The sequence below is a fragment of the Salvelinus alpinus genome, chromosome 10 (assembly GCF_045679555.1).
Source record: "Salvelinus alpinus chromosome 10, SLU_Salpinus.1, whole genome shotgun sequence".
NCBI lineage: Eukaryota > Metazoa > Chordata > Actinopteri > Salmoniformes > Salmonidae > Salvelinus > Salvelinus alpinus.
In genome coordinates this window covers 10,305,319-10,325,640 of record NC_092095.1, presented here as the reverse complement: position 1 = coordinate 10,325,640, position 20,322 = coordinate 10,305,319, and the positions used below count along the sequence as shown (strand labels likewise).

At 44.5% G+C, this 20,322-nt stretch overlaps 2 protein-coding genes across 2 annotated transcripts in view; one reads left to right on the top strand and one right to left on the bottom strand.

Annotated features, from left to right (window-relative positions):
• Positions 1–659: 659 nt before the first annotated feature.
• Positions 660–13,176, top strand: LOC139531430 (micronuclear linker histone polyprotein-like). Its single transcript, XM_071327879.1, has 4 exons — positions 660–824; positions 8,672–9,367; positions 9,453–10,561; positions 13,125–13,176. The coding sequence occupies exons 1-4, from the start codon at positions 660–662 to the stop codon at positions 13,174–13,176; spliced, it is 2,022 nt and encodes a 673-aa protein (XP_071183980.1).
• Positions 13,177–16,361: 3,185 nt separating this feature from the next.
• LOC139531490 (calponin-3-like) overlaps positions 16,362–20,322 on the bottom strand; it is a 34,870-nt gene continuing 30,909 nt past the window's right edge. Inside the window, exons 5-7 of the mRNA XM_071327981.1 lie at positions 19,560–19,676; positions 18,421–18,567; positions 16,362–18,083 (exon numbers count right to left, since the gene is read on the bottom strand). Coding sequence (XP_071184082.1) covers positions 17,721–18,083; positions 18,421–18,567; positions 19,560–19,676 — 627 coding nt within the window. The 3' untranslated portion in view covers positions 16,362–17,720. The remainder of the gene's footprint in view (positions 18,084–18,420; positions 18,568–19,559; positions 19,677–20,322) is intronic.

Below are 20,322 nucleotides of genomic sequence, written 5' to 3'. Positions count from 1 at the left end.
TCCAAAGTTGTGGCAAAATGGCTTAAGGACAACAAAGTCAAGGTATTGGAGTGGCCATCACAAAGCCCTGACCTCAATCCTATAGAAAATGTGTGGGCAGAACTGAAAAAGCATGTGCGAGCAAGGAGGCCTAAAAAACTGACTCAGTTACACCATCTCTGTCAGGAGGAATGGGCCAACATTCACCCAATGTATTGTGGGAAGCTTGTGGAAGGCTACCCGAAACGTTTGACCCAAGTTAAACAATTTAAAGGCAATGCTACCAAATACTAATTGAGTGTATGTAAACTTCTGACCCACTGGGAATGTGATGAAAGAAATAAAAGCTGAAATAAATAATTATCTCTACTATTATTCTGACATTTCACATTCTTAAAATAAATTGGTGATCCTAACTGACCTAAGACAGGGAATATTTACGAGGATTAAATGTCAGGAATTGTTACAAACTGAGTTTAAATGTATTTGGCTAAGGTGTATGTAAACTTCCGACTTCAGCTGTAAGTTAAACCTTCTTACCTCTACATTGATTTTCTGATTCTCTGACTGGGACACGCCGTGGGGAGACGCCCCTCCTTTTCTACTCATCGTCACAGCAGTGTGACCTCCTTGTATGTGAATCTCTGAGGGCGTTGAAGGAGAGTCCCCTCCTTACCTCGATGATACACCCAGAAAACAATGCCCCCTCCCAGGGCCCAATCCCGCCAGGGCCCCATCCCGCCAGGGGCCCATCCCGCCAGGGGCCCATCCCGCCAGGGGCCCATCCCGCCAGGGGCCCATCCCGCCAGGGCCCCATCCTGCCAGGGATGCTTGAAGGGGGATGGGTGTCAGACAGGTGCCACTGAATGCACGACGGATAGGCTTCTTTCCTGCTGGGACAGGTCTATTTTATTTATTTGTAAATATGTAGTAAATGTTTTAGTGCGTAAATCTGCCTGCATTGTGACAGGGAATTATTTTTTTAAAGGTAAGGTCATGACAGATACTCCAACCTGTAATATCACTCACACTGTCATGGGCATAGAATTATCCATATAGACCTATTCTAGATGAATAGACTACACTCAGTCAGTAGCAGATGTAATAATCTAACAGATGATTAACCTCCTGCTACGTAAATTCCAATATTTCACCACATTTATGATTCCCATTGTTTTTTATTTTAATCTATTTTAATCTGGTCCCAGATCTGTTAGGCAAGTTCTTACGGTCGTAGTCATGGGATTTTGTCTTTACAACACAAACAGATCTGGGACAAGGTCTGAGTTTGTCCCAATGAGATTGGGTACCTGGCATGCCACATGGCTGTGTCTGCTTTGTCAAGACTGTAGAACAATACGAGGCTTTGTTCCTGTGTCACCACCTCCCAGGAAGTAGTCAACCTGGTGCTTCTAGCCTGGTCTCAGATCTGTTTGTGTTGTCTTGCCCAGCTCCTATACAACAACCACAGGAGTTGACAAAACAGCACAAACAGATCGGGGAGCAGGCTATTGTACATTTTCACTCTCAACAGGAACACGTTCCTGTCATTAACTGGCATGCAGTTGAATGGAGTCTTAAGCAACTTGATACGACTGCCCCGAACACAGGGTTTTGTTTAAAATTCAAAAGTTGGTTTTTGGTAACAATCACCAGTCACATTTGAAAACCTGTAGAAAAGGAGAGGGACTGAGTTCCTTCACAACACTGTAGAAAAGGAGAGGGACAGTTCATTCACAACACTGTAGAAAAGGAGAGGGACTGAGTTCATTCACAACACTGTAGAAAAGGAGAGGGACAGTTCATTCACAACACTGTCTGCTATCCGCCCGATACAGTTGAAACTGGGATTCATCCACGAAGAATCACACTTCTCCGTCGTGCCAGTGGCCATCGAAAGTAAACATTTCCCCACTGAAGTCGGTTACGACGCCGAACGGCAGTCAGGTCAAGAACCTGGTGAGGAGGACGAGCATGCAGATGTGCTTGCTGACCAGGAAAGGGTTATTAAGAATGTAGGGGTTGTCACACCGCTGATAATAAAAGTTGATCAGGTGACCAGAAACACCTTGGGAAACCCAGGTCTAGAGGAGGATGATCTGGCCAATCAGCGGTCTACTCTCATGAATATTTTTAATGACTGGTATACGCCCACAACATTCCAAACACATCAAATCTGCTTTTTAACATACAATAAGAGTGAAATGGTAATTCAGTAATTAATTATAGGTAATATTTCATAGAAATCTGGAGACACTGGACAGTAGCTTTGGGGCGGTAGGTAGCCTAGTGGTTAGAGCAGGTGGCCTAGTGGTTAGAGGCAGGTAGCCTAGTGGTTAGAGGCAGGTAGCCTAGTGGTTAGAGGCAGGTAGCCTAGTGGTTAGAGGCAGGTAGCCTAGTGGTTAGAGGCAGGTAGCCTAGTGGTTAGAGCAGGTGGCCTAGTGGTTAGAGGCAGGTAGCCTAGTGGTTAGAGGCAGGTAGCCTAGTGGTTAGAGGCAGGTAGCCTAGTGGTTAGAGGCAGGTAGCCTAGTGGTTAGAGGCAGGTAGCCTAGTGGTTAGAGGCAGGTAGCCTAGTGGTTAGAGGCAGGTAGCCTAGTGGTTAGAGGCAGGTAGCCTAGTGGTTAGAGGCAGGTAGCCTAGTGGTTAGAGGCAGGTAGCCTAGTGGTTAGAGTGTAGAGGCGGCAGGTAGCCTAGTGGTTAGAGTGTAGAGGCGGCAGGTAGCCTAGTGGTTAGAGGCAGGTAGCCTAGTGGTTAGAGGCAGGTAGCCTAGTGGTTAGAGGCAGGTGGCCTAGTGGTTAGAGGCAGGTAGCCTAGTGGTTAGAGGCAGGTAGCCTAGTGGTTAGAGGCAGGTAGCCTAGTGGTTAGAGGCAGGTAGCCTAGTGGTTAGAGGCAGGTAGCCTAGTGGTTAGAGGCAGGTAGCCTAGTGGTTAGAGGCAGGTGGCCTAGTGGTTAGAGCAGGTAGCCTAGTGGTTAGAGGCAGGTAGCCTAGTGGTTAGAGACAGGTAGCCTAGTGGTTAGAGCGTTGGGCCAGTAACCGTAGAGGTTGCAAGCTCGAATCCCTGAGCTGACAAGGTAAAAATCTGTCGTTCTGCCCCTGAACAAGTTAGTTAACCCACTGTTCATAGGCCGTCATTGAAAATAAGAATTCGTTATTGACTGACTTGCCTAGTTAAATAAAGGTTTAAAAATAAACATTTCAATTGAATGTAATGCACCAAGGAATGACAGTGAGAATAAGACAATCCCTGAAGCTGACAAGTGAAACCTCGATGATGAGATCAGAGGATATAACAAACTGAAGTCAACCGAGGACATTTAACTGTTTTCTTTCTCAACTTCCACCCTTGTCTCCTACATTGAAACACCAGTCATCTGCCCCCTTGTGGCCGGCTTGGGAACAGCTTGGATCTTCTTGTCCCATGAGTGCTGCTGGACTTCCAGGACAAGAACTTCACATGTCCACTGATGAGGACCCAGTTAACTGGAGCCTTTACCCATGATATAAACCACAGAGCCAGTCTAAAACCCATGATATAAACCACAGAGCCAGTCTAAAACCCATGATATAAACCACAGACCCAGTCTAAAACCCATGATATAAACCACAGAGCCAGTCTAAAACCCATGATATAAACCACAGAGCCAGTCTAAAACCCATGATATAAACCACAGAGCCAGTCTAAAACCCATGATATAAACCACAGAGCCAGTCTAAAACCCATGATATAAACCACAGAGCCAGTCTAAAACCCATGATATAAACCACAGAGCCAGTCTAAAACCCATGATATAAACCACAGAGCCAGTCTAAAACCCATGATATAAACCACAGAGCCAGTCTAAAACACATGATATAAACCACAGAGCCAGTCTAAAACCCATGATATAAACCACAGAGCCAGTCTAAAACCCATGATATAAACCACAGAGCCAGTCTAAAACCCGTGATATAAACCACAGAGCCAGTCTAAAACCCATGATATAAACCACAGAGCCAGTCTAAAACCCATGATATAAACCACAGAGCCAGTCTAAAACCCATGATATAAACCACAGAGCCAGTCAGTCTAAAACCCATGATATAAACCACAGAGCCAGTCTAAAACCCATGATATAAACCACAGAGCCAGTCTAAAACCCATGATATAAACCACAGACCCAGTCTAAAACCCATGATATAAACCACAGAGCCAGTCTAAAACCCATGATGCAATAGAGCACAATAAAATAAACACCTATTAAACACATCTCTGTCCAAACATGTCTCTCTGACTAATGGAACTGAAATAAATGGTAATGGGAGGGACACTATGATGAAGAATTCATTTGAGATGAGTCAGTTCTGTCACAGCAGTTGCAAGTTTTTCCCACAGTCATCAGAGATCAAACAGTAAATCAATGTGAACCTCAGTGTGATAACTGAAACGGATGAGGTTACACAATCTGCTGGCTGTCAGATATTTGGCAGAAATTATAGATTAACAAGTGGAACTGTGTTATATAACGCCCCCTCTATACTAGAATATAATGCCCCCTCTATACCAGAATATAATGCCCCCTCTATACTAGAATATAATGCCCCCTCCATACTAGAATATAATGCCCCCTCCATACCAGAATATAATGCCCCCTCCATACTAGAATATAATGCCCCCTCCATACCAGAATATAATGCCCCCTCTATACCAGAATATAATGCCCCCTCTATACTAGAATATAATGCCCCCTCTATACTAGAATATAATGCCCCCTCTATACTAGAATATAATGCCCCCTCTATACTAGAATATAACACCCCCTCTATACTAGAATATAACGCCCCCTCTATACTAGAATATAATACCCCCTCCATACTAGAATATAATGCCCCCTCCATACCAGAATATAATGCCCCCTCCATACCAGAATATAATGCCCCCTCCATACTAGAATATAATGCCCCCTCCATACTAGAATATAATGCCCCCTCCATACTAGAATATAATGCCCCCTCCATACCAGAATATAATGCCCCCTCCATACCAGAATATAATGCCCCCTCCATACTAGAATATAATGCCCCCTCCATACTAGAATATAATGCCCCCTCTATACTAGAATATAATGCCCCCTCTATACTAGAATATAATGCCCCCTCTATACCAGAATATAATGCCCCCTCTATACTAGAATATAATGCCCCCTCCATACTAGAATATAATGCCCCCTCCATACCAGAATATAATGCCCCCTCCATACCAGAATATAATGCCCCATCCATACCAGAATATAATGCCCCCTCCATACCAGAATATAATGCCCCCTCCATACTAGAATATAATGCCCTCTCCCTACCAGAATATAACACCCCCTCCATACCAGAATATAATGCCCCCTCCATACTAGAATATAATGCCCTCTCCCTACCAGAATATAACACCCCCTCCATACCAGAATATAATGCCCCCTCCATACTAGAATATAATGCCCCCTCCATACTAGAATATAATGCCCCCTCCATACTAGAATATAATGCCCTCTCCATACTAGAATATAATGCCCCCTCTATACTAGAATATAATGCCCCCTCTATACCAGAATATAATGCCCCCTCCATACCTGTAGGTAGCTAGCTAGGTAAGACTTGGGTCTGAACGGATAGTTCAAAGCTTCTGCTCTTTTCTATAACCTGTAGGGAACATAATATATGTCCTAAACTAGGCATGTACGTTTCTCACTTACGGTAACCCTGTGGTGGGTTCAAGGGGCCACAGACAGACAGGTCCCATGCAGGGGAACGTGGGAAGGCAGCATCTTAAGTGTGTGTCTGCTATTTTCAAGAGGGTGGATTTGGAAGAGGAAGTAGGAGACAAACAGACATGCCAGACTGTTTATTGGACCCATCTTCCCATGGACAGGATTTGTGGGTATTTAAACTACTTAAACTACTTATTTAAACAACCCATTAATAATGAGCATATTAATGCCACCCATCCCCCAAACACAGCAGAAAGAAATGTATAAACAAACCAGAGTCTCCCACATACCCAGGTCTATGGTCACTAACAGCACAAAGATCACCACGTAATAATACAAGTAACAATAAATACACAATGAGTAACAATAACTAAGCTATATACACAGGGTACCAGTACTGAGTCCATGTGCAGGGGTACGAGGTAATAACTAGGTTATATACACAGGGTACCAGTACTGAGTAATGATAACTAGGCTATATACACAGGGTACCAGTACTGAGTAATGATAACTAAGCTATATACACAGGGTACCAGTACTGAGTCCATGTGCAGGGGTACGAGGTAATAACTAGGTTATATACACAGGGTACCAGTACTGAGTAATGATAACTAGGCTATATACACAGGGTACCAGTACTGAGTAATGATAACTAGGTTATATACACAGGGTACCAGTACTGAGTAATGATAACTAGGCTATATACACAGGGTACCAGTACTGAGTAATGATAACTAGGTTATATACACAGGGTACCAGTACTGAGTAACAATAACTAGGCTATATACACAGGGTACCAGTACTGAGTCCATGTGCAGGGGTACGAGGTAATAACTAGGTTATATACACAGGGTACCAGTACTGAGTAATGATAACTAGGCTATATACACAGGGTACCAGTACTGAGTAATGATAACTAGGTTATATACACAGGGTACCAGTACTGAGTAATGATAACTTGGCTATACACACAGGGTACCAGTACTGAGTAATGATAACTAGGCTATATACACAGGGTACCAGTACTGAGTAATGATAACTAGGTTATATACACAGGGTACCAGTACTGAGTAATGATAACTAGGCTATATACACAGGGTACCAGTACTGAGTAATGATAACTAGGTTAAATACACATGGTACCAGTACTGAGTAATGATAACTAGGCTATATACACAGAGTACCAGTATTGAGTAATGATAACTAGGCTATATACACAGAGTACCAGTACTGAGTAACAATAACTAGGCTATATACACAGGGTACCAGTACTGAGTCGATGTGCAGGGGTACGAGGTAATGCCTTGGATATATACACGGGGTACCAGTACTGAGTCCATGTGCAGGGGTACGAGGTCATTGAGGTGGATATGTACATATAGGTAGGGATTAAGTGACTAGGCGTCAGGATAGATAATAAACAGAAGCAGCAGTGATGAGACATAAAAGATGCAGGCAGTCAGGATGCTCTCGATGGTGCAGCTGTAGAACTTGTTGAGGATCTGAGGCCTCGTGCCAAATCTATTCCAGTCTCCTGAGGGGAAAGAGATGTTGTCGTGGCCTCTTCACGGCTGTCTTTGATGTGTTTGGACCGTGTTATGTCCTTAGGGATGTGGACGCCGAGGAACAGTGAGATAGATAGGGTTACAGTGCCCTGTGTTTTCATTGAATTGAGAACACATTTTCATATATTTCTGTGCATTGTATTGTTCAAACATAATGTATGATGCCATTCAAGATGACCCAGATGTAATGTTCAACTTTTGGTGAACAGTAGTACTCCCAGCCACCACAAGAGGTCTGCGTGTCCAGACACATCAAGTCCTTACACTAAAAATGTCTTCTCCACTAGATGGTCCCACTACTACAGAGTACACAGACACTGTCCTGTTAGCCTTAGAGACTTGAGTTTGTCATAAAAGGAAATTGGAGAGAGAGAGCGAGAGAGCGAGAGAGAGCGAGCGAGAGCGAGAGAGAGCGAGAGATTACACTGTGACAAATACTCAGACCTGAGAGAATATTTCTTTCCCAAAATTATAATTCAATACAAAGAATTTGAAACTATAAAAGATGAAGAAAAAAATCAAATATTTATTGGGTGAAAAGCCAAAATGTGCAGTTTTGGCAGCCAAATATGTGTCCTCCTGCCACAACCTGAGGGACAGCCAGTGAAAAGTGCAAAGTAATGTTGATAATATTTCCCATCTTGTTTTGTTTTGTCTTTCATACCATGGGATGTGTCTTCTCAGTCATGTTGACACTGGTCTACTACCAGGTCATGTGTCTTCTCAGTCATGTTGACACTGGTCTACTACCATTGATTTAATGTATTGTTGTTCTGATTAATATTGTTGTTGTAGTTGTTGTTAATGGTAATCCCATGTCCACTACTACTATTATTATTGCTGTTGGTCCCACCATTTATTTATATATAAATATATATATATTTTGTATATATATACATATATATTTGGATGCTTTTTACCCAGACTCAACCAGGCCTGTGATGGCCTGGTCCAAATGGATGGTTTGAGCACTGGAGAGAAGCCAACTCTGACTTGGCTTCTTCAGTGTGCACCAGGGTTGGGGTCAATTCGAATTGAAGGCAGTGAATTCAGCAACTAAACTTAAATAACAATTAAAAATTTGAAAAGACAGAATTTATTTTCAATTACTTTTCAATAAACTGAGGAGTAGAAGCTATCTATTTCCAAAGTTTTCCAATTAAATTTTTTTTAAATTAAAATTCTCAATATGCCACACCTGGGATGTAAACTAATTTGTGCACAACATTTGAGAGAAAAAAGCTTTTTGTGTGTCTGGAACATTTCTGGGATATTTTATTTCAACTCATGAAATATGGGACCAACACTTTACATGTTGCTTTTGTACGTTTCTTCAGTATACATGGGATCTTTTCAAACCCTCATCAAATGTAAAGTGTTTTCACATATAGTCCTCTTTAAAGAACCGATCCCAGTCCTCTTTAAATAACCGATCCCAGTCCTCTTTAAAGAACCGATCCCAGTCCTCTTTAAAGAACCGATCCCAGTCCTCATTAAAGAACCGATCCCAGTCCTCTTTAAAGAACCGATCCCAGTCCTCATTAAAGAACCGATCCCAGTCCTCTTTAAAGAACCGATCCCAGTCCTCTTTAAAGAACCGATCCCAGTCCTCTTTAAAGAACCGATCCCAGTCCTCATTAAAGAACCGATCCCAGTCCTCTTTAAAGAACCGATCCCAGTCCTCATTAAAGAACCGATCCCAGTCCTCTTTAAAGAACCGATCCCAGTACTCTTTAAAGAACCGATCCCAGTCCTCATTAAAGAACCGATCCCAGTCCTCATTAAAGAACCGATCCCAGTCCTCTTTAAAGAACCGATCCCAGTCCTCTTTAAAGAACCGATCCCAGTCCTCATTAAAGAACCGATCCCAGTCCTCATTAAAGAACCGATCCCAGTCCTCTTTAAAGAACCGATCCCAGTCCTCATTAAAGAACCGATCCCAGTCCTCTTTAAAGAACCGATCCCAGTCCTCTTTAAAGAACCGATCCCAGTCCTCATTAAAGAACCGATCCCAGTCCTCATTAAAGAACCGATCCCAGTCCTCTTTAAAGAACCGATCCCAGTCCTCATTAAAAGAACCGATCCCAGTCCTCTTTAAAGAACCGATCCCAGTCCTCATTAAAGAACCGATCCCAGTCCTCATTAAAGAACCGATCCCAGTCCTCTTTAAAGAACCGATCCCAGTCCTCTTTAAAGAACCGATCCCAGTCCTCTTTAAAGAACCGATCCCAGTCCTCTTTAAAGAACCGATCCCAGTCCTCTTTAAAGAACCGATCCCAGTCCTCATTAAAGAACCGATCCCAGTCCTCATTAAAGAACCGATCCCAGTCCTCATTAAAGAACCGATCCCAGTCCTCTTTAAAGAACCGATCCCAGTCCTCATTAAAGAACCGATCCCAGTCCTCTTTAAAGAACCGATCCAAGTCCTCTTTAAAGAACCGATCCCAGTCCTCATTAAAGAACCGATCCCAGTCCTCTTTAAAGAACCGATCCCAGTCCTCTTTAAAGAACCGATCCCAGTCCTCTTTAAAGAACCGATCCCAGTCCTCTTTAAAGAACCGATCCCAGTCCTCATTAAAGAACCGATCTCAGTCCTCATTAAAGAACCGATCCCAGTCCTCATTAAAGAACCGATCCCAGTCCTCTTTAAAGAACCAATCCCAGTCCTCATTAAAGAACCGATCCCAGTCCTCATTAAAGAACCGATCCCAGTCCTCTTTAAAGAACCGATCCAAGTCCTCTTTAAAGAACCGATCCCAGTCCTCTTTAAAGAACCGATCCCAGTCCTCATTAAAGAACCGATCCCAGTCCTCTTTAAAGAACCGATCCCAGTCCTCTTTAAAGAACCGATCCCAGTCCTCTTTAAAGAACCGATCCCAGTCCTCATTAAAGAACCGATCTCAGTCCTCATTAAAGAACCGATCCCGGTCCTCTTTAAAGAACCGATCCCAGTCCTCATTAAAGAACCGATCCCAGTCCTCTTTAAAGAACCGATCCCAGTCCTCATTAAAGAACCGATCCAAGTCCTCTTTAAAGAACCGATCCCAGTCCTCATTAAAGAACCGATCCCAGTCCTCATTAAAGAACCGATCTCAGTCCTCTTTAAAGAACCGATCCCAGTCCTCTTTAAAGAACCGATCCCAGTCCTCTTTAAAGAACCGATCCCAGTCCACTTTAAAGAACCGATCCCAGTCCTCATTAAAGAACCGATCCCAGTCCTCATTAAAGAACCGATCCCAGTCCTCTCAGGAGGGTCATGTCAGGATGAGCCTGCAGGAAGGGTACCACATGAGGGAGGAGGATGTCTTCCCTGTAACACACATCGTTGAGATTGCCTGCAATGACAACAAGCTCAGTCCGATGATGCTGTGACACACCGCCCCAGACCATGATGGACTCTCCACCTCCAAATCGATCCCGCTCCAGAGTACAGGCCTCGGTTTCTCATTTCTTTGACGATAAAGGTGAATCCGACCATCACCCCTGGTGAGACAAAACCACGACTCGTCAGAGAAGAGCACTTTTTGCCAGTCCTGTCTGGTCCAGCGACGGTGGGTTTGTGCCCATAGGAGACGTTGTTGCCAGTGGTGTCTGGTGAGGACCTGCCTTACAACAGGCCTACAAGCCCTCAGTCCAGCCTTTCTCAGCCAATTCTTCAAAAAGAGTCACCATTCTCTCAACCAGCTTCATGAGGGAGTCACCTGGAATGCATTTTAACTAACAGGTGTGCCTTGTTAAAAGTAAATTTCTTTCCTTCTTAATGCGTTTGAGCCAATCAGTTGTGTTGTGACAAGGTAGGGGTGGTATACAGAAGATAGCCCTATTTGGTAAAAGACCAAGTCCATATTATGGCAACAACAGCTCAAATAAGCAAAGAGAAACGACAGTCCACCATTACTTCAATAACTTTGAAAGTTTCTTCAAGTGCAGTCGCAAAAACCATCAAGCACTATGATGAAACTGTCTCTCATGAGGACCGCCACAGGAAAGGAAGACCCAGAGTTACCTCTGCTGCAGAGGATAAGTTCATTACAGTTACCAGCCTCAGAAATTGCAGCCCAAATAAATGCGTCACAGTTCAAGTACGAGACACATCTCAACATCAACAGTTCAGAGGTGACTGCGTGAATCAGGCCTTCATGGTCGAACTGCTGCAAAGAAACCACTACTAAAGGACACCAATAATAAAAAGAGACTTGCTTGGGCCAAGAAACACGAGCAATGGACATTAGACCGGTGGAAATCTGTTTGATGCGTCCAAATTTGCGACTCTGCGTCTTTGTGAGACGCAGAGTAGGTGAACGGAAGATGTGTGGTTCCCACTGTGAAGGATGGAGGAGGTGGTGTGACTGTGTGGGGGTGCTTTGCTGGTGACACTATCAGTGATTTATTTAGATTTCAAGGCTCACTTAACCAGCATGGCTACCACATCATTCTGCAGTGATACGCCATCCCATCTGGTTTGCGTTAAGTGGGACTATTATTTGTTTTTCAACAGGACAATGACCCAACACACATCCAGGCTGTGTAAGGGCTATTTGACCAAGAAGGAAAGTGATGGAGTGCTGCATCAGATGACCTCACCTCCACAATCACCTGACCTCAACCCAATTGAGATGGTTTGGGATGAGTTTGACTGCAGAGTGAAGGAAAAGCAGCCAACCTGTCACGCCTGCTCCCACTCTTCCCCCCCTGGCGTTAGAGGGCTCCCCACCATCATTAAGCACACCTGCCCCCCCCCCCCCCCCCCATCATGCGCATCAACGATTACCAGACTCACCTGGACTCAATCACCTGTTTATTACCTCCCCTGTATTTGTCAGTTCCATAGCTCTGTTCCCTACTGCTGCATGGATTGTCATTTGTCATTGTGTATCCGTGTGCTGATGCTGTTTCTGTCTTGCTCTTTGTCTGTTCCTAATTAAATGTCAACTCCCCGTACCTGCTTCTCGTCTCCCGCGTCGGTCCTTACACAACAAGTACTCAGCATATGTGGGAACTGCTTCAAGACTGTTGGAAAAGCATTCCAGGTGAAGCTGGTTGAGAGAATGCCAATAGTGTTCAAAGCCGTCATCAAGGCAAACTTTGAAGAATCTCAAATATAAAATATATTTTGATTTGTTTAACACTTTTTTGGTTACTACATGATTCCATATGTGTTATTTCATAGTTTGTAGAATAATAGTGAAGACATCCAATGTAAGAAATAAAGACAAACCCTTGAATGAGTAGGTGTGTCCAAACTTTTGACTGGTACTCTATGTCAGAAGTTGCCTCTGAGCCACTTACTAATTGGCAGTAAAACAGAGGAAGTCTTACTTCTCACTTTATTACCCCCAGATTAAATCTGAGGTATTCACCATCTTACTGGGTGAAATACAGACTTCATTGTCTGGCCTTGTTTTTATTACTAACTCAGTATGGCGGTTGGGCTGTACAGTAACCAGTTATGGTTGGGCCGTACAGAAACCAGTGGCGGTTGGGCTGTACAGAAACAAGCAGGGGATGGATCTGGTCTGGAATCAGGGCCTTGGCCTCCCCAGCAGGGGATGGATCTGGTCTGGGATCAGGGCCTTGGCCTCCCCAGCAGATCTCATGATGAGTAGCAGCCCGTCAGCTGCAGGAAATGGTCCCCCACACACACACACACACACACACACACACACACACACACACACACACACACACACACACACACACACACACACACACACACACACACACACACACACACACACACACACACACACACACACATCCCTAGCCTCCATGTGTCTCCTAGGAGCCTGATATATATCCTCCTACGCTCACCCCTGTTCCTCACCCCCCGTTTCCCCCACCCAGGAGGTGCTTTGAGTCACGGCACGAAAAGCAGCTAACTGGAGCTCTCAGCTAATACAGTCCAGACCTCAGAGGGAGGCTAGCTGAGAATGACTCACAGTCTCCCTTTCTATGCAACCAGTCATCCATCAGGTGCCATTAGATCCCAGACTGGCTCTATCACATTTCATTTGTATTATTTTACCTTTATTTAACTAAGCAAGTCAGTTTAAGAACTAAATCTTATTTACAATGATGGCCTACCAGGGAACAGTGGGTTAACTGCCTTGTTCAGGGGCAGATTGACATATTTTTACCTTGTCAGTTCAGGGATTTGATCTAGCAACCTTTCGGTTACTGGCCTAACGCTCTAACCACTAGGCTACCCGCCACCCCAGCGGGTAGCCCGCTACCCCAACGTTACCCGCTGCCCCAACGTTACACTGCAGAACCACTCCAGTTATATGAAATCACTAGAAAGAGATAAATGAATGGGTTATTGTTGTCTTTGAACATTATGGTCTTTTATTTTAATTTTAAATATGCAGTTTGTAACGTGCGATGAAGATAAAAGCTGTTTAAAACCACAGCTCCTCCATTTGAATCCTGGTTAACTACTTAAGTAGGATTCAAATGGAGGGTCTGTGGTTTTAAACTGTGTGTGTACCTTCTCTGTTCCCTATTCAACGCATTGGTAAACCTTCTCAGGTTACTGTGACTGAGCAAAAGACAACACAAATATGGACATTAACCAAGACCGAATGGTAGCCTCTTAAACACTAACAGTCCATGACTAACCAAGGTTACTCCACATTGTTTTAAAAACCTTCAGTACACAGGCTGCCCGAGCAGGATCTGTTGAGGTGTGTGAGCTTTTGTGTGTGTGTGTGTGTGGAGAGAGAGGGGGGGTCGGGGGGTATCTAGACAGTTGCAGGACTGGTTGGTTAGAGTTCTGCCTTCCCTTCAAGACCTTCCTACCGTGTTTCTGCGGTAACCACCTTTTTTGGACTGCTGTCTCTTGAGTCTTGCAGTTTCATCTCAGATTCCACAGCTCTCACACAAAGCGCAGATTATTCCCAAGCAGCCAACTGACTAGGGATGAAAAAAGGAGACAACCAATGTCCAACACTAACGCTCTGCAGCCCCGTCCAACACACAGTCACCCTCAGAACGGACACACAGGCAGTCACCCTCAGAACGGACACACAGGCAGTCACCCTCAGAACGGACACACAGGCAGTCACCCTCAGAACGGACACACAGGCAGTCACCCTCAGAACGGACACACAGGCAGTCACCCTCAGAACGGACACACAGGCAGTCACCCTCAGAACGGACACACAGGCAGTCACCCTCAGAACGGACACACAGGCAGTCACCCTCAGAACGGACACACAGTCACCCTCAGAACTGATTCACTGAACCATTCCTTTCCCAGAACTCAAGAGGAATGCTAGTTCACTCATCACTTTGCTTTCAGTTCAGCCTTTCTGCTGCATAAGAAGAGAGAGCAGCAAGCTTAACCTAATTGAATTCAATGCTCTGTTTGACGTCTAATGTTTCTATGGATGCTGGAGGATCCACTAGTCCTCTGTCCCGCTAGTCCTCTGTCCCGCTAGTCCTCTGATCCCGCTAGTCCTCTGATCCCGCTAGTCCTCTGATCCCGCCAGTCCTCTGTCCCGCTAGTCCGCCAGTCCTCTGATCCGCTAGTCCTCTGATCCCGCTAGTCCTCTGATCACGCTAGTCCTCTGATCACGCTAGTCCTCTGATCCGCTAGTCCTCTGTCCCGCTAGTCCTCTGTCAAAGCCTGTGACTTTCTTCTGCTGACTTGTTCTACTTCTGAGACTGACTGTGGTTACATAGCGCTCTACAGAAAACCGTGGGACATCAATTCAGACAGAGAGCTGCTTTCCAAAACCCCTCAAAAGTAGAGCTCTATATTATAGAGAATAGGTTGCCATTTCAAACACAGCCCTGGTTTATAATTAGAGACATGGTGATAAATACAGTGGGAATGATAGGGGGTAATAAGAACATGAGCCATGGTTTATAATTAGAGACATGGTGATAAATACAGTGGGAATGATAGGGGGTAATAAGAACATGAGCCCTGGTTTATAATTAGAGACATGGTGATACATACAGTGGGAATGATAGGGGGTAATAAGAACATGAGCCCTGGTTTATAATTAGAGACATGGTGATACATACAGTGGGAATGATAGGGGGTAATAAGAACATGAGCCCTGGTTTATAATTAGAGACATGGTGATACATACAGTGGGAATGATAGGGGGTAATAAGAACATGAGCCCTGGTTTATAATTAGAGACATGGTGATACATACAGTGGGAATGATAGGGGGTAATAAGAACATGAGCCATGGTTTATAATTAGAGACAGGGTGATAAATACAGTGGGAATGATAGGGGGTAATAAGAACATGAGCCCTGGTTTATAATTAGAGACATGGTGATAAATACAGTGGGAATGATAGGGGGTAATAAGAACATGAGCCCTGGTTTATAATTAGAGACATGGTGATACATACAGTGGGAATGATAGGGGGTAATAAGAACATGAGCCCTGCTGGTTTTGGTGCTGGAGAGTTGGATTGGTTCCAGAACCACCTCTCTGACAGAACCCAGTGTGTGGCTGATGAGGGCACGAAGTCAGAGTTTCGACAGCTCAGGAAAGGTGTCCCTCAAGGGTCGATGTTAGGGCCGGTCCTTTTCACACCGTATATTAATTATGTTGGTGAACATGTTAACTGTATGACACAATTGTGCCCCTAAAATTGAGAAGGCTTTCCAGGATTTGCAACGGGCTTTGGATGCCGTTCTGAAACAACTCTTCCACCTGAAACTGTGCTGAATGCCATTCTGAAACAACTCTTCCACCTGAAACTGTGCTGAATGCCATTCAGGAACAACTCTTCCACCTGAAACTGTGCTGAATGCCATTCAGGAACAACTCTTCCACCTGAAACTGTGCTGAATGCCATTCAGGAACAACTCTTCCACCTGAAACTGTGCTGAATGCCATTCAGGAACAACTCTTCCACCTGAAACTGTGCTGAATGCCGGAAAGACTCAGTACATCATTTTGTCTAACCTCAAAGCAGACAAATGGAGTCATTTGCAGATTTTAACTTTAAATGGCCAACTGATCAGAAGGGTATCTCTTCTTATAAGTACCTAGGCATGTATTTGGATGAATAGTCGCATTTCAAACAGCACATTGAAAACTTGACAAAGAAACTGAAGCTGAAATTAGATTTTTATTTTTAGGAACAAATCTTGTTTTTCTATGTCAGTTAGGAAAGATCTTGTGCGAAGGCCATGTTTTTTTATCTGTGTTGGATCATGCTGAATGTAGTGTATCAATGAGCACTAAGGGTCATAACTAATGCAAGACCACTCACCCATCACTGGCAACTATATAACATGGTGAAGTGGCCCTCGTTTCCTACCAGAAGGCACTGGGACATATTTGTGTACAAGGCAGTGCTTGTAATATTCCTTAAATATATTTGCTCCTGACTAGCACCGTCACAATCCTACAGTCTCCACTCTCAGTCAGCTCCTAGAGAAAAAACAGAAATGGGGAAACAATCCAACATTTCTTGGACTTTGAACAAACTACAAAATACTTTAAAACTGGAAGAGATGGCGCCGCTGACTGAGTTTAAAGCTCTGATAGAAAAGGGAATGTAATTGACCATTCTAATAGTGTTTAATGTATTGTGTGTACACACTGACTACTTCCTGCTGATTTCTTGCCAGGTCACCCCTCATAAAAAAAAGAGGTTTCTAACCTCAAGGCTATTTTCCTGGTTAAATAACATGGTGTGATAAGATTAGCCATACTGTACGCAATAAAAGCCGAACATTCTGGTTTGGTCATCTGGTCTAATGGAAAAGCCATTCGAAATGACTCACTTCAGGATAAAGCTAAATGGTCCATTTGGTTGAGATTGAAACCTGCTAAAATGAAATAGATTAAATGTCCTGACTCCTCAAACATTTTTCACTCACTTTGATTTGTATCAATAAAATAAAGAAAGTAATATTGGTCATTTTAGGTTGGCTAGGAGATGGGTAAACATAAAAAAAAAAGATAAAAGCAGCTGGTGAACCTTTTAAGACTGGCATGATTGTGTGAATTCCTTTAAAGGGATGAGTCAATCATTAAAGCAAGTCTGGGGATTAAAAAAAAGTGGAATGGCTGCAGATACAACGTTTACGTCACAATGTCCCATACCTCATAATGTAACAGTCGATTTAGAAGGAATGTTCTCAATCCTAATATAGCACATCCTAAACACTGGATCTCAGGACAATACATGTTTTTAACTGACTGAAACCACTGCTGCTCATAATGGAAGAAGAGCTGGGAGGTGAAGAAGTAATGAACTCAAGGCAATATTTCTCTCAGGCTTCAATTTTAAAAAAATACAAGAAAAAGACTACAGAGGAAAAAGACTGTCTCTGTTTGTCGTGGATAAAAGACACTGTTTAACTGTTCCGTCTAGCGGCTGTTATGGTGAAGCCGGATGAGTCTGGCAGCACAGACAGATCTGGGACCAGGCTTGTGCCGGATGGCCCTCAGGGGACAGCCCTAATAGTCGATGCCCTGGTCGACCTCGTTGTAGTGGGCCACGTCGCTGTAGTTGTCCTCTTCATGATAAGCTGGGTACTCCTCTCCCTCTCCCTCCTGGAGGAACTCCTCAGCCTGATAGTCACTGTCGCTGATCTCTGAGCAGTTGGTGCCCAGGCTCCCGTCGGCATGAATGACAGGCTCGGTGGGCGGGCCGCAGTACTTGGGGTCGTACACCTGGCGTCCTAGGCCATACGCGCTCATGCCCTTCTGGGACGCTGCCTTGTTGGTGCCCATCTGCAGGGAGATGGTGGAGTTGTCCACTTGCTGCACCTGCTTATTGTCGAAGATGTCACGACGCGTTCCCGGGCAGGACATACCGGCCTAGGAGAGGAGACGAGAGGACAGGACACATTTAGGAGATTTCCAAGAAAACAGTCATAAGGCAGGAATATGGACCTGGATGGTCTTCAAGACAACTATGACTATTATGTATATCAACATTGTGATTATGGTGATGTGCAAAGTATATCTAGACTCCCCCGGCTCTCTGTTATATTCCCCCAACTCTTTTGAGAGTAGCACTTGCTGGGTAGTTCCTTCCATTACATAGGTTCCATCATGGTTTCAATAGGGGAAGTGGACCACTGTAAAAGCAACTGTGTGGGTTCTAATAGTAGACATACACATTAACAGTGTTAAAATACATCATTGGCTTTACCTGGCTGGCTCCTTTGTTGGTGCCCATCTGCAGACTGATTGTGGTCTGGTCGTAAGGCTTGTCTGTCTGGGTCTTTGGGTCGTAAAGATGTCTCCTGGTCCCGTACGCTGTCATACCAGCCTGGCTCGCACACTTGTTGGTCCCCATCTAAACACGTAGGAAACATAGAACCATTAGCTGAATAGACAAGTATCTGACCTCCGTTACAGGTATCTGACCTCCGTTACAGGTATCTGACCTCCGTTACAGGTATCTGACCTCCGTCACAGGTATCTGACCTCCGTCACAGGTATCTGACCTCCGTCACAGGTATCTGACCTCCGTCACAGCTATCTGACCTCCGTCACAGCTATCTGACCTCCGGTACAGCTATCTGACCTCCGGTACAGCTATCTGACCTCCGGTACAGGTATCTGACCTCCGTTACAGGTATCTGACCTCCGTTACAGGTATCTGACCTCCGTTACAGGTATCTGACCTCCGTTACAGGTATCTGACCTCCGTTACATTTACATTTACATTTAAGTCATTTAGCAGACGCTCTTATCCAGAGCGACTACAGGTATCTGACCTCCGTTACAGGTATCTGACCTCCGTTACAGGTATCTGACCTCCGTCACAGGTATCTGACCTCCGTCACAGGTATCTGACCTCCGTCACAGGTATCTGACCTCCGTCACAGGTATCTGACCTCCGTCACAGGTATCTGACCTCCAGCACAGGTATCTGACCTCCAGCACAGGTATCTGACCTCCAGCACAGGTATCTGACCTCCAGCACAGGTATCTGACCTCCAGCACAGGTATCTGACCTCCAGCACAGGTATCTGACCTCCAGCACAGGTATCTGACCTCCAGCACAGGTATCTGACCTCCGTCCTCCAGCACAGGTATCTGACCTCCAGCACAGGTATCTGACCTCTAGCACAGGTATCTGACCTCCAGCACAGGGCGATTGTGCATGTATTACATTTGAAGAATCAGTAACATAAGCTACATATAAACATTCTATTATCGGGATGATTTCCACTGGCAAAATATTGAAAGGTAGAATAATGAACAAAGACACATTTTATTGTATAGTCACATCCAGTAACAGAACCTAACAACCTATCACACATCATCCCCAGCATGTCTTACCTGCAGTCCGATGACACACTGTCCAGCCTTGATCTGCTTATCATCAAAATGGCGTGTCTGTTTGTCTGCGTATTTTACACCAATGTCACACGATGTGCGCATGCCTTTGGTCTTTGCCTATGGAATGAGATAAGAATGTGGAAATATAGTGATGCTACAAGTCTCTTGGAGAGAAGGAACCCCGTCGTCTTGGTAACACTTTACTGTAGCTGTCAGCAGAGAAGGAACCCCGTCAGAAAGTCTTGTAACACTTTACTGTAGCTGTCAGCAGAGAAGGAACCCCGTCGTCTTGGTAACACTTTACTGTAGCTGTCACCAGAGAAGGAACCCCGTCGTCTTGGTAACACTTTACTGTAGCTGTCAGCAGATAAGGAACCCTGTCAGAAAGTCTTGTAACACTTTACTGTAGCTGTCAGCAGAGAAGGAACCCCGTCAGAAAGTCTTGTAACACTTTACTGTAGCTGTCACCAGAGAAGGAACCCTGTCAGAAAGTCTTGTAACACTTTACTGTAGCTGTCAGCAGAGAAGGAACCCAGTCAGAAAGTCTTGTAACACTTTACTGTAGCTGTCAGCAGAGAAGGAACCCAGTCAGAAAGTCTTGTAACACTTTACTGTAGCTGTCAGCAGAGAAGGAACCCAGTCAGAAAGTCTTGTAACACTTTACTGTAGCTGTCACCAGAGAAGGAACCCTGTCAGAAAGTCTTGTAACACTTTACTGTAGCTGTCAGCAGAGAAGGAACCCTGTCAGAAAGTCTTGTAACAC

What these genes read in the sequence shown, in the direction of transcription:
- LOC139531430 (XM_071327879.1), top strand. Translation starts at nt 660, where the DNA reads ATGATACACCCAGAAAACAATGCCCCCTCCCAGGGCCCAATCCCGCCA. An exon ending in CATTAAAAGAACCGATCCCA is followed by an intron (nt 9,368 to 9,452) that starts GTCCTCTTTAAA and finishes TCCTCTTTAAAG; the next exon opens with AACCGATCCCAGTCCTCTTT. An exon ending in AGGATGAGCCTGCAGGAAGG is followed by an intron (nt 10,562 to 13,124) that starts GTACCACATGAG and finishes TCCCCCACCCAG; the next exon opens with GAGGTGCTTTGAGTCACGGC.